The 13,958-nt window shown below is 38.2% G+C and overlaps 1 protein-coding gene and 1 pseudogene across 1 annotated transcript; one reads left to right on the top strand and one right to left on the bottom strand.

Annotated features, from left to right (window-relative positions):
* Positions 1–548: 548 nt before the first annotated feature.
* On the bottom strand, positions 549–4,026 carry LOC136412905 (brachyurin-like). Its single transcript, XM_066396155.1, has 5 exons — positions 3,962–4,026; positions 2,116–2,324; positions 1,241–1,440; positions 816–995; positions 549–765 (listed from the first exon to the last, which is right to left on the bottom strand). Exons 1-5 carry the CDS (start codon positions 4,019–4,021, stop codon positions 602–604), a joined length of 813 nt encoding a protein of 270 aa, XP_066252252.1. The 5' UTR covers positions 4,022–4,026; the 3' UTR covers positions 549–601.
* Positions 4,027–9,173: 5,147 nt separating this feature from the next.
* On the top strand, positions 9,174–13,456 carry LOC136413168 (uncharacterized; annotated as a pseudogene).
* Positions 13,457–13,958: the final 502 nt, after the last annotated feature.

Genomic DNA, 13,958 nt, shown 5'->3' with positions numbered 1-13,958 from the left:
TTTTAGTTGTTCTCTTGATTTCGAGATATTATTAGCCACTTTGTGTTGCAAATTTCTCCGCGTTCGAAAAATCCATTTTAGGCAGATTTAAGATACGAAGCCTCGAACAATGAGAAGTTATTCTCTAAACATTTTCCGGCGTTATTAAAGTTTAATATCGCGGAGTTGCGTTGTTTGTTGTGACGCGAAATTTATGAAGGATAAAATTTATAAATACTGAATGCGAGCGTCTGAAAGGGGTGTCAACAACGTAAAATTTATATTTCTTTAGACTTTCGGTTCCTTCCGTATTGAATAAAGTGCACAAAAGCCGTTTCTTTCCGTTTAAAAGTAAATTGTTATTAATTCTGATTTATTATGCAGCTGGGACAACAAACTCATATTATTGTGTGTCGCCGAGTTAAATCCGCCTCCGAGGCATATTTTTCCCTTTTTTCATTATTCATCTGGCGCACCACAAATAAACGTGACAATGAGATTAATTTCGTTTCACATTAAATCGCATTAAATAATTCGAATTGGGCATTTAATAAAAACCACTCAGCAAAATTCGATTTGTCAATGAAATTCGTTATTTAAACTGTTATAATGGAGCTTTAAATCAGATTTCTATATCAGTTATTTCGGCAATCCAGCTACTGAATTCAGTGATTCTAGTAAATACCGTGGGATAGCCTTTAGTGCAAGTATTGGATCCGAAGGATACTATGCCTACTTGCTGGCCATCCACCACCAAGGGACCACCAGAATCTCCATTACAGCCCCCTGCAAAGGAGAATTTTCATCAAGAATACAACAGAATGGGGAATACAGACCTTTAATTTCAGCCCCAGAGGTGCAAACGTGAGTTTCTTGAATGAGTTCTTTGTAATAGATTCCACAGTTGGAGTTTTCGAGCACAGCTAAATTTACGGAATTTAGGACGTCGGACACTTTAGACGCGTCCGTGGTCTTGCCCCAACCGCTCAATACACCCATAGATTCGGCAAAAGTACCTCGAAGGAAAAACACGAAATTTAAAAAAATAGGCAATATTTCATAGTCCCCCATTCGGCTGCATGGAACAATTATAGCACCGTAACGTGCAGCTCTCCTGTTTTCATCTCATTATCGGGTAGCTGTACGCAACTTTCCTCAGCTACAGCGTTTTGCCAGGAATTTAATTTAACAAACTACAAGAGTTTTGTAGCTACCTAATTATTAGAGTATTTTAATGCCGCTGCCATGCGAACGTACTTACCACTTCTTGCCAAACTCACAGGGCTGATGTATTTATTAAGCGTAACTGGCTCAGGAAGTTTAATTAAGGCAATGTCGTTCTGTAACTTCTGGTAATTCCATTCAGGATGCACACTGATATCTTCGCAGGTCACCCGATACTGAGAAGTCTCGTTCTTGCGTATGTCGTGTGCACCCAGGAAGACTTCGACCGATTTGGCCCTGCAAAAATTGGAGATGAATCCTCAAAGCAACAAATTTGAATTCGATGTTAAAAGGTGAAACGAACAAATATTATGAAGTTTAAAATAAATCCAATTTCTCGCTTCTTAGATCCGGTATTGCCGGAGTCAGATAATCTCCAAGGAAAACTGTTTCAGAACTCACGTATTCTCCAACTAAAGTTATGAAGCTCTAGGTTGGGTTTTCAAATTAGGTGTCATTGTTATCGCCTCCACAAATAAAACTATTTATTAGCAGCTTTACTGCTCTCTCTCGAGACTGGAATTCTGATGCCTCAGCTACGTGCGAAATTGTATACCTTTGAAGGGCCTGTTTGTTTTTAATAAAAATTTATTATATAAGAATTAAGTGAATTATATTTTCTTAGTTGGATTGGCGTCAGGCGGGAGCAGTGACGAAGATGAATAGCGGAAGCACATAATATAACTTCACAAAATATCCCTACTAAAGCTGCGGCTAACGAGGTATTCTGGCGCGAGTTAATTTATATTTGTGCTGGAGGAGGTCCCTCAGGTTTATGTTTGAAGTTTCTAAATGGGGTTTTCAAAGAAACCAAGCGAGCTTCGAACTTACAATATCCTCGCAGTTATTTCAGGTGGGATTCTGTTGACAATGGCGTATTATGCCTGGGTATAATATAAGACGAGAACTTACTTATCCATGCAGTGAGCCGCAGTTAAAATGTAGCTTTCGGAAATGAGCGAGCCGCCGCAAAAGGACTTTCCCCTGGCGAAGCGAATGAAAAGGGCGGCTTGATACGGCACCGAGTTGGGTTCCACCTCGGTGCCCCCGATGATCCTGGAACCGCCCGGGGGATCCCCTGACGGCTCGATGAAAATGCTGAGGTCTGCCCATTCCTGCGCCTAAAAGGGCAACGACTTTTAACTCCTTCTGGGGCTCAATTCCAGTCAATTCAAATTTTAATAGAAATCTTCCGTATTTGAGTGATACGAAAAAAATTAATTAAAACGTTTGCACCCAAGGGAAATAAGTGCTGATTTGTCGTCAGTCTATTTGCTCCTTAATCACCCTGTATTGAGTCGATTCTGGCCGCCTTGCTTAGATCCCCCGTTAGTTGCAATTCGCTTTTGATTTGCTTGAATGGACCTGAATTGATTATACTATATCAGAACTTTTGTTAACATGTTTTATGACCCTGAATAGTCATTGCTTCGTCCAGTTCAATTACATTTCATAAGGGCTTTAGCCTAGATTGCTGGAGTTTGAACTGATGACTCTGATAGCAGCATTAAAGTGTCGAACAGCCTGGAGTTTTCCCGTGAAACATCTCATTTGATTTATTTCTATAAAGCGACTAAAAGTTTCCTTAAATGAATTAATTTTATAAAGTTTTCCGAAACATTCTCAAAAAGCGCCATAAAGTTCATCAAGTGTGTCATGAATGCGCTTTTTATGTGTCAGCTTCGTAGATTGCGCATGGTTTGAGTTCAATTGTTTTCTTCGCCATTTTCCTATCGCTGACATTTCCGATTTTTATCAAACTCCATTCGCCGGCTTTTCGTGCGAATTTCATTTACAGAACCGACAAAACTGCGTAGATAGATACAGATTGTGAAAAAACGAAGTGTTAGGAGCATTCTGCATAGAATTTCCGGTATGTCTGTCTCATTCGGATCAAAATAGCTTAATCAAGTCTCGGAAATTCAGTGTCGTGTTGGGTTGTGCGTTGTGCGCCCTGGGGAGAGCTTCAATACATTCAGTTATGGCTGTTGTAACGAAAATGTGGTCTAGAATTGGAGAATATTGGAAAATTTTGGGCCTGAAGTTAATTTCGAGTGGCAATTTTGGTGAGTTTTGAACCGCGTCCACAATTATACTACAATGATGCTCTGAGACCATATACAACAAAAAAAAATGAATGTGTTTTTTTATACGTTTGTGCAAGAATGTTTTATTGCAACTTCGTCAACGTGCCAATCTTTTTCATGGTTTCCCAAAAAACGCCCAGAAGTTGTCTTTTGATTTCCTACGTCCTACGTCACTTCCGCTTCCTGCTTCCTAACAGTCGTAGCTGACAAGAATCAAGAAAAAATGAATAATAGGGACTTTCGTTGGCCGATGCTGTTTTTGGAGCCGCATACCGAACTATAACTAGGAATTGTAGAGAATCTAGATTATCCATGAATTATCAAGTAAGCTATAAATACGCATGATGATTTGAAATGAACGATGTTGATAATTACGGAAGATTATACAGAGTGTCTGGTACAGTGTGTTCAGTGTATCTCTTTTGAGTTTCTTAAATATTATCGAAAACTTACTACAATTAATCACAACCATCAAAAAAAGCCGTTGTTATCAACTTATTTTTTAAATCGGTTTTATCAGGCAAATATTCGAATCCTAGGTATCAAATTCATTCACTTAATTCCACGACTCATTGTCGTATAGTTCAAGAAGTGCAAGAGCGTTGTATTGCCCCAAAACAATAAACAAAATATTCATAAAATTTGCCGTGTTTTGTAACCCTGAAGCTTACCGTACGTGCCGCGAGACCACAAAAAGCAACAGGAAACAAAGCAACGCAGATTTTCCACATTATTATTGACACAAAATAACTGTCAAGGCGTAGCAATTCTGCATTCGCTTTTATGTTTCCCTGCACAGCGTTTAATCAAGCAGCGATAACCCCCGCCTGGGAAAAGTAAGGCGTTTTACATAGGAAATTGTACTACGAATTTACCTGCAGATTATGGGGCGACCCGGTTTCGTAAACGACTACGATATTCTGATATGTCTGATATCGTCCTAAATGGCGTGAACGTTAATAAATCGGCTCTTATGCGAGAAGCGCATTTTTCCATGTCAAAAGTATGTGTTATTAGAGGAAAATGGCTTTTCGAGAGATGCACGAGAGACGATAAAACTGGGTAAATAGATCATTGAGTAATTTTAAATATTTATGGCGTGGAAAATAAATGGAGCTCTTCTGAAAGTAAATATTAAAATCCTCCTCATAACTAATCCGTTCAGAATGTAATAAATCTTGGGCCGCCCTAGTCGCTGATGACTGGGACAATACATCATTTCAGCATTTATTAGATTTATGCTCGGAATCACGTTTCTGTTAATTTGTTAAATTGATTTTAGGTTCTTTATCTTCAGATATTTATCACTAGAAACTTGAGCGATTCGAGAAAAAAGAAGATAAAAAACCCAAGAAAAAGTGCGTTGGATGCCCCAAATTGACCTCTTTTTCCTTTTACTTCGCACCTATTTTTCCATTCACAAAGAGACGTGATTGCTAGCGAAACTAAGACAAAAAAAGTTTTTCCCCCATTATTCGCCCTCCGCTGTATTCTAAAGTGGCCACTCAGAATACATAATCAAAAGTTATTTCTCAAGCCTGACATTTATAACCCTTTTAAAATAATAGGGCCATTGAAATAATACTTAGAATATTCGCTTCTGGTCGTGAAAAGAAAGGACAACTTTGAATATCTTGCTCTGAACGTGACAAAAGGGATAAAAATGATATATTGTGTGCCATTGTTCGGATTTATCACCGGCGGTTGCGTTACGAAATTATCACAATGAGCTACAGAGATTGTCGAGAGTTAGAGAGAGAATTGAATTTAGCGAGGAGTTTAACTCATAATATACAAACGCATTAGTGGTGTAACTATCGATAACTTAGCAAGCCGATATCGTAAATTTCGATTGAGTAAATCCTGTGTTGTTTAATTGAAATCCTGGCAACATGCCTTTGAGCCCGGCTATAAATCGGTTGATGGACAATCGCTCTCGTTAGTTACGTTCATTTCCAAAAAGTTTCGAGATTTTAATATGCTTAACAAATATTAAAATTATGTATTTTTATATTTATTTTGCGGCTCCTCATTAAAATCAATAAATAACGATTTATTTAGATTAAGTTACGTTGCAGTGACGTACCGTTTTCTCTTCAAAAATAGCCTTAATTGATGTTAGATGATTTTCCCAACTTTGGAATTATTCTTTATTGATCTGTGGTGACCTTGTTTAGGTCAAATGTTACTCAGTTCCCCAGTATTTGTAATTTCCCCTTGATTTGTTTGAATGAGCTCGAACCGATTGCGTGTTACAATTTTTTGATAATGTTTTATGGTCCGGAGTAGTCACTGATTCATCCAATTTAATTAGATTTTTTACGGGCTTTAGATGATGCTGCTGGAATTTGACCTAATGATTCTGATAATAGCACTAGAGCCTCAAGTTTTTCCACGAAATACCTCCTTTGAGTTATTTCTGTAAAATAACCAGAAATTCCTTTAAATTAATTGTATCTGCAATGGCGCACAGTTCTCCGAAATATTCTCAAAAACCCATAGAATTCATCTAGTGTGCCATGGATGCGCTTTATATGAATTCATATCCAATTTCATAGATAACGCAGGGTTGGAATTCAGTTGTTTTGTCAGCCATTTTGTCATCAGTGACGTTTGACATTCATACTAAACTTTAGACACCATCTTTTCCTGTGAATTCCATTGTCAGACTCGACAGAACTGTATAGATGGACACGGATTAGGGAAAATATGAAATTATTGCAATCAGCTACAGAAATCGCCGAGAGTTAGAGAGCAAATTGAATTTAGTGAGGAGTTTAATTCATAATACACAAACGTATTAGTGGTGTAACTATTGATAACTTAGCAAGCCGATATCGTAAACTCGATTGAGCAAATCCTGTATTGTTTAATTGAAATTCTGGCAACATGCCTTTGAGCCAGTCTGTAAATTAGCTGATGGGCAATCGTTCTCATTAGGTAAGTTCATTTCCAGAAAGTTCTGAGCACATTTTAAGAATAGGGAACTAATTTATACAAACCGTTAGCTCCAGACGGTGTGCTCTCGAAGTATCCCGGACCGGTTCCTTCCTGGAACTGAGCAAGATAGTGTCTCCTAATGGCACGATAGGGCTCCGCAATAAAGCAGCAGTTTGCTTTACAAGTAATTTGCGAGTAATGTAGGATAACAGCTTTCAGGCTAAATCCGCTCCTTTGAATGCTTATTGTGCGCCTTGCAAAACTCCTCCCCTCGATCCTTCTAAAGAGCATTTGTAAATTTGAAATTTTAAAAATAATCCCATATCAAACGTCCTTAAAACCTCTGTGGAAGGTTTCTAATGATTAACCGCGAGGAGCACTAATCCATACGTCTCTGTAAATCCTTAGTGGATCGCTGCCAAGTTCTAATGGGGCGCATTTCTCTTTACCGCTGTCAAACAACTGACCATAATTCATCCGTAAAATTTGCAATTAGTGGAGTACAAAGGGCTTGGAATAGGGTCGGCGTAGTGGCAAATACATGCCATTTAGTTTTAGTATAAACATAGAAAGGCTCACATCAGGGACAATGACTGCGGCGTTTTCTAGAATGAATTGGAAAAAAAATCAAGTTTTCGGACTAAATGACAGAAAATAGTTTGCGTTCTTCTTACTGATTTTACCTCGCCGGTACATTGACGACAGCGGTTGACGCTTCATTAATGTAACGTTTCGATTTTCAACAATCCTCCTCAGCTTCGCTTTTGTTAGTTATCATTAATATCAGTGGGTACAGGTTTATAAATGGGGCATGTAATAGCTCCGCGTAAATAATAGTCTAATGCGGTTAGATCTGGTGAGCGTGCCGACCAACGCATGTGTGTCTTCATTGTTAATCTAGTCGTACGAAAGAGGTTGAAGATCTGACCAAATTTTGTGAGTAGTCTGGCTCGACCTTTGGATTAGCTATTAAATTATTATGTAGAAAACACGTGATGCATTTGTGTTTAAAATCTACTGCATTGTTTACGAGGGACGAAGGTCATGATTTCGTTATGACGCGGGTTATATATTTGCCGTAAAATAATGAATAAATTATAGAATTTAGTTGTGTTTTGCTCACGCCCTTTGCTGCATAAATTGCCAAATAGACACGTTCATTCACACGAAATCAGACTTTCACGCGTCCTAAATTAGAATATTTCTAAAAAGCAGGAAAGCATGGCTGTTTCTTTGATTCTTCACATCGCTCCATATCTTCAACTACTCTACGGCTTTATCCTTCGTCACAATGAGAATCGCTTATTAAATTTCCAGCCCAATTATCCTTATCGCTGAAAATTTCGCCCTTTATTATGAATTTAAGGTTCTTATTCCTCGTTTGATTTCCGTGTGAAACATTTCCAAGGGTGTAACGAATAATACGCTGATGTAGTCCCACAAGGGCATTCATGGTCTGATTATGTTCGAGCTTTATCTTCGATCCGATCAGTCGCGTATTAGGCTAATGGAATTTAATTCAGTTATAGCTTTAACTACAGCCTAAAGTTAGCGCGTGCTGCTGCAATATTTAATTAGGGCAAAACAGCGAGATTCGCAAATAGGAAACGAACAACGTAAATATGGGATGATTACAAAACGTCCTACACAGGAGAGCAACTTTGGTATTTATCCGAAACTAAAACGGGAGTTCGGTTTTCCCAGAGTGCTCCAGGCGAATTTGCCCTAAATGGTCGATTAAGTGATGAAGAACGAGGTTTCGAATGTTTTTAAAGAGGCATAAATTTCCCTGAGAATTAAAATTCCCTGTGGGCAACAATCTTATCAGACCACCTGGAGCGTAAGTTCAATTTAAATTCGATTACGCCTTGTCGTGGCGTGCAAAAAATGCATATCTTTCCCGGAAAAAGAAAATTGAAACTACACGTATACGCTGTTGAAATATGTGATAAAGCGAATGATATAAGGCGTTATTTGATCCAGAAAAACAAGAAAACATTGTTCAAGTTAATGAAACAACCCCCGACTCGGACTCAATTTTCCTCTAATCGAGATAATCTCATCTACATCCCCAACTTGGCTAATATCGCCAAATGCGCCCTCTTGGTTATATCTTTAGTAAATTCCACCTAGCTAAGGGCCTGTTAATTTGAATAACTTAGCAGGGAATTGTCGATAGATCTGCACAACTCTTAAGTGGTATTAATCCCCAAGGATTCCATCTCTTTCTCTGGAAGCTTATCTAGCTATAGAGACGTCAGTATTAGTAAAAGTTTATGCATTTTTGCTAACTCATCCTATTTCCAGTTACACTGTAGACCTCGGAACGATATCAGCGTCAGGCACATTTTCAACACTGTTTAGTTTTATTTATGGGCCTGCTTATCATGAAGGAGTATTTCCGAATATATGTGGTATTTGTGAGAGTTTTGCAACACTAGTGCTTTAATTTGCCTGGTGAATTATAGCGCATTAGATGGGGAGACGTTAATTAATGGAAGGAAGCTCTGGCAAGACGTGCATAGACTTGTTTGCAATTTCCAGGAGCTTAGGGAGATTGTTAAGCAGAATTCAAAGCGATAGAGCTGAAGGTTGTAATAAAATCAGAGCGTTGTACGGGGTTTGAGATTAAAAAAAAAAAAACGAGATTAATAATTCACAATAAACTGTTTTGAACGTGCTAGAGAGAATATTAAGATTTTATAGGGCGGCTCACTATAATATGTATTGATTTCATTAAGTCGAAATTGACGCCAAGGAACTCAAAAATTGGACGTGGCCACCATTTGAAAAAAAAGTTCTATTTTGTAGTTGCCATGAACTAGTGCTTTTGTGACGCCATTTTGTCCCCGAAGATGCATTGTGCGCCGGCGCATATAATACATAAGAAAGTCAATTATTTCTGTGTAGAATCGAAGTTAAGTAAGAAAGCTAGGTCTCTAGATGTTCTGTCTCAATTTTCCATATTCCGGCAGCGTGGACCTGAGAGTGATGGGTGTCAATGAAACCATGGGATTCATGGCCGTGAAGGCCTTTTTTCGCCATTCTGATTTTGATTTAGATTGTGTTACTGACTCTGATTTACTTCATATAGTATATGTATCCCCATTTTTACATACATTAGACAGACTTATGTGCGTTTTTTATTTTTTAATTAATTGGCCTCACTTCTGTCCTTTAAATTTCTGTTTACGGTCTAAAAACACTCGATATTCTAGTTTCACTAGCTTCATTAACTCGATCAAAGCACAACTCAAAGCTCTCAAATAATTCTAAAGTAACTGCACCCAATTTCCAGCTCTCTCACATCGTCAACATATCAAGCTGAAGTCGGGTTACTAAAACTCTTAAGAAAGTATCACCTTACGCCCTACATTACTTACGTGTTTTCGATGGCTTTGAAAGGAAAGTTCGTAAAAAGCTCACAAAACGCAGGCCCTTGAGCTATGAAAGCTTTAAATGTCACGTTGTCGTCGCCTTGCTGGTACATTGGGGCTTATCTAATTTGAGAATGGCAGGGATCTTTCTAGGGGCGGATCGAAGGAGATCACTAAAGAGTAATGCTCAAAACAAAGTTAAACTAACTACGAAATAGTGGTATAAAGATTTACAACAATGCCGCATATATAATTGTTAAATCTCTCCTTGGGGGGCGCTTAATTACTTAGTGTCCGATCGTCTTAGGGTATAAATTTAAGGGATCCTTTATGTATATTGGTTGTGGAGGGATCAGTGTTTGCAACCTGTTGCCTGTTTGGTTATCGAATTAAATTTCAACGGGATATTAGATTTTATAAATAAGTGGAGCTGCAACGCGGCTCGTTGTTTTTGAATTAATAAGAACCATTAGATGCAAGTGTTGCTTTAATGCGTAGAGCTACCAAGGGGAGGAATTTTCGAACTTTAGCACTGAAAAAAGATCGCTACCTGCAGCATGTTCGGCGGTATCATTAAATTTCCTGTGTGAATCGCTAAACGATCCGGCGAGCAGTTAATTTAAGAAATCATAAATAAATACTGTGAGATTGAAATATTTCTTATTGAAACTGACTATCTGATTTCGTCTTATTAAACAGACGTTTCTTCCCACTGGATGGTGATGATGAAATGTCAATCCTGAAAATTTATATAAGTTCTTCAAGACAGCTACAGAGGGCGCTTTTTGCAGTGTACGAGGGGTATTTCATAAGTAAACGTTTCAGAGGTATTTTTGAGCTGTATTACTGCTAAATCACCTTAATATTGGGTATCACTCTTCTTCTGCTCAAAATGCTTAATAAATTATAGTCATGCCCACAAATTCGTAAATTAATCAGCTGCCCGAAAAGCACGCATCAAAAACATAATATAATCAAATGATTTCTATTCCATACATCTCGGTTTTGAGACAATAATAGGCCCATTCATTTTAGTTAATTGGCATTTTAGCCAGCTTTTAGTTTGCATTCATTATGATGCACTCCCATCAATATAGAAAATGTTCCATATGCTATTACGTTATTTGAATTTAAATTAGTTCCGGCTAATCAAATTTTGCAAAGCAAATATGCGCTTATAGAGTCTTTGAAAGTTGGCAAAGCGGAATGAGCAAATGCAAAACTAAGTTTACATGGTGGCGCTAATCTTTTTGTGCAACAAAAAATGCCTTTGTTCGGCAAAGAGTTTTGGTTTGCTGGAAGGAAAAACACAACCGCACCAGGTGATAAAACCAGATAAAAATAAGCACTTAGGGCTAAGAGTGGAAGACTCCAGTTCGACGCGTACATTACCCTCAGGCAAATGTGTCGGATAAAAGATAAGAATTGTCGGTTGGGGGTTGCGGGAGAGGTTGGGGGGTTCGGTAGGAAATCAGAAGAGTGAAAGAAACGACTCAATTTTCTCCGCGACATTCATGCTAAAGTGTGTATCGAGGAGAAAAATACAATCTTCTTTACTTCGCCCTAAAACTGGGACAAACTTGTTTCGAGACTAGCTCTAAATTTAGTGTCGATAGGTACGTGACGTCTTGGAGCACGTTTTGTTTGCTGTTTACACTATTTACGAAGGTTTCATTTATATTGAAACTCGGCCATTCCACAGGTGGCATGAAATTACATCAAATTTCAGTTTCAACACACCTACAGAAGGTTAGATAATCGGTGATATATCAAATGTCTTTCCCGTAACAACGACTTATTCCGCCTTTATTTTGGGGGCGGGTTTCGTATTCGATAGTTCAGTTTCCTCTTTAGGAGTTAGAAGATTTATGGGTGTCACATAACTCTTAGGTATATGATAGGTATTTGTTTAATTTTAACTATATTCACTTCAGTACTTGGAATTTTAGATTTTACAATTTATGATTTGTTCATTGCATTGAAAAAGATGTTAGAAAATACTGAATACATTGAAAATAAAAGGTGTCCAAAGTTTAGTTTAAGAACTGAAGGCAACACTTAGAACTTCTAGATTAATTTTTTTCAGCTTTTTAATTGCTCAATTTTTTACCCATTTAACAAATTCTAAAAGAGAATTTCTATAGGCGCTATTCGTAGAGACTGAGCTTGGATATTGATATTGCCAATGATAACTTCAATTTTCTTTCTGATCTTATTATTATCTATCCTTACTTAAGATTCTGATATTGGTTATCGGGTAATTCGATCAATCAGTGTTTTGCTGATCAAGATCCTAAAATAATTCCTCCTTGATGTCTTCTGCAACAGTATGAAAATAAGGCACTAAAAATCGTGGCAAGAATTTTTTTTTTGGAAACTCGCAACAGTTTCAAATACTTGAATTTGCCGCACTGCGATATCAGTCCTGATGCTAAAGGTCTCAAGCCTTTAAGAGCCTGAGACTAGAAGGATATCATCTGAAGGAAGATGGATCGAGGCATATAAATAATATTTTGGGCTGTTGCCAAGATCTCGAAGGTCTGGACATCCGAGAGGCTGACCAGACAAACGAAAATATAGAAGCCTTCATGGTGTTGGACGAAAGAATTGATGTAAAATCTCTGAACATTTCTCGCGCGATCCCCAGATTTTGAGGTACAGCACGTTTGTTCTGCTCGATAACATACGAATACTAATGATACGAAACCAGAGCTTGGAAGTATTCAGGATGCAGAAATGCGAGTTTGACGGCAAGTCTGAGCAAACATTCGAGCCATTAATTACCGTCAAAGCTAATAACAACGTTAACCTTAAGTGAAACAACTGCGAATTAAATCTTCTCGGAAATTTAATATTCCCTACTTTAACTTTAATATTTACTTGCCGGGATTAAGGTATTTAAGATTAAATCCAGTTGCAGTTCCGGTAAAGAGAGACGGAATTTAGGCCAAGAAAGTCCGGGTGAATGCTGCTGGGAACAGGAACAAATCGAAATCGTGACCGACACCATCTAGTTTAAACTTAGTTATACGTTATATTGAGATTGTTATAAAATTGTGATAAGCTGAGACGAGCTTAATATGTATATTCTGAGTCGGTCTGAATATGTAATAGTTCATGGACTCATAGACGTCAGCAACTATGTTTTAGGTATCTATGAGTCAGCAACTTCGTGTTGCAAGTGTCTATGAGCTAACAACTCTATTTTGCAGGTGTCTGTGAGCCAGGGCCTCGTATACTCGGGACAGTGGAATTACGCACAAAAAACTTGAAATTTTGATCTCATGGGTCGAAGCAAAGACCCAACTTGCAGGCCATGAGGCTGGCTGCAAAACATCAAAATCCATCTTATTGTTTACCCTCTTTGCGGATTTGCTCCTCAGATTTCGCACATAATCACATGGGAGTCATGTTCACACATGTGCTGGATTTATTTAGCTACATATATTAACTAACAGTTTTCTTTTAGTAGGAATTTTAGAAAACTCCATAAAAATGCCAATAACATTCCTGTGGGGCACCAGACTGGTACTAAAAATCCCAGATAAGATTGTTCAGGCTCGGGGTTTGCAGCAACAATGCATCGATATTGAGATTTACACCGTGGATGGAATCCTGAATGCTACTGCTAATCCCACTAACAAATACGCGCTAGAAGTGTACTCTGTGTCCGAATGCGACCTTTTTCGGGAGTTAAAAATAATCAGGAACAGGATTATCCCGCTGACAGCGAAACCCAAAGCCCTAATCAATTTCGACTTTGTTGGAAGATATCCTCCTGTCTCCCATCTCGAAATGGAGCAAGCAATGAGGAGCTCCAAGAAAAAAAGAATCCATAGAGGTTATTAAGGAAGTGGATAATACTGAGAGCTCAAATTTAAGGCTGTTTGTCTGAATGTCTTTACAAAGACAAACTCCATTTGGAGTATTTTTTGTGGGATTATTCCACGAGACTCTTAAATACCTCTCGGACGTACACCCATGCAGGCGCGATAGACGTAAGTAGTTTAAGTATGAGGGAGGAGCCTTCCTCCACCCTTTTCCTGTTAAAGTAACCTGCATATTTTACCATATTTTACCGCCGAATAATTTCGGAGCGGAGTCTCTCTTTACATTTTCCCTTCACGCGTCTTTAAAAGGTCGGCCCGAATTTTGGCCCTTTTTCGATAATCTCATAAATGTGTTTCCTAAGCAAGAGCATTAGATGATTAGAAGGTGGAATTTTAGAATTGGAATTGTTGGAACATTGGAATTTTAGATGATCAAATTCCAAATTTACATTTGTTTGTCTCGATCATTTGAGGAAACATCTTGCCTGGGGGGTCAGATTTCTCGAATAAGGTCAGATTCT

The sequence above is a fragment of the Euwallacea similis genome, chromosome 13, assembly GCF_039881205.1.
Source record: "Euwallacea similis isolate ESF13 chromosome 13, ESF131.1, whole genome shotgun sequence".
Taxonomy (NCBI): Eukaryota; Metazoa; Arthropoda; class Insecta; order Coleoptera; family Curculionidae; genus Euwallacea; species Euwallacea similis.
The sequence above is the reverse complement of the archived record's forward strand: the minus strand, read 5'-3'. Positions and strand labels throughout refer to the sequence as shown.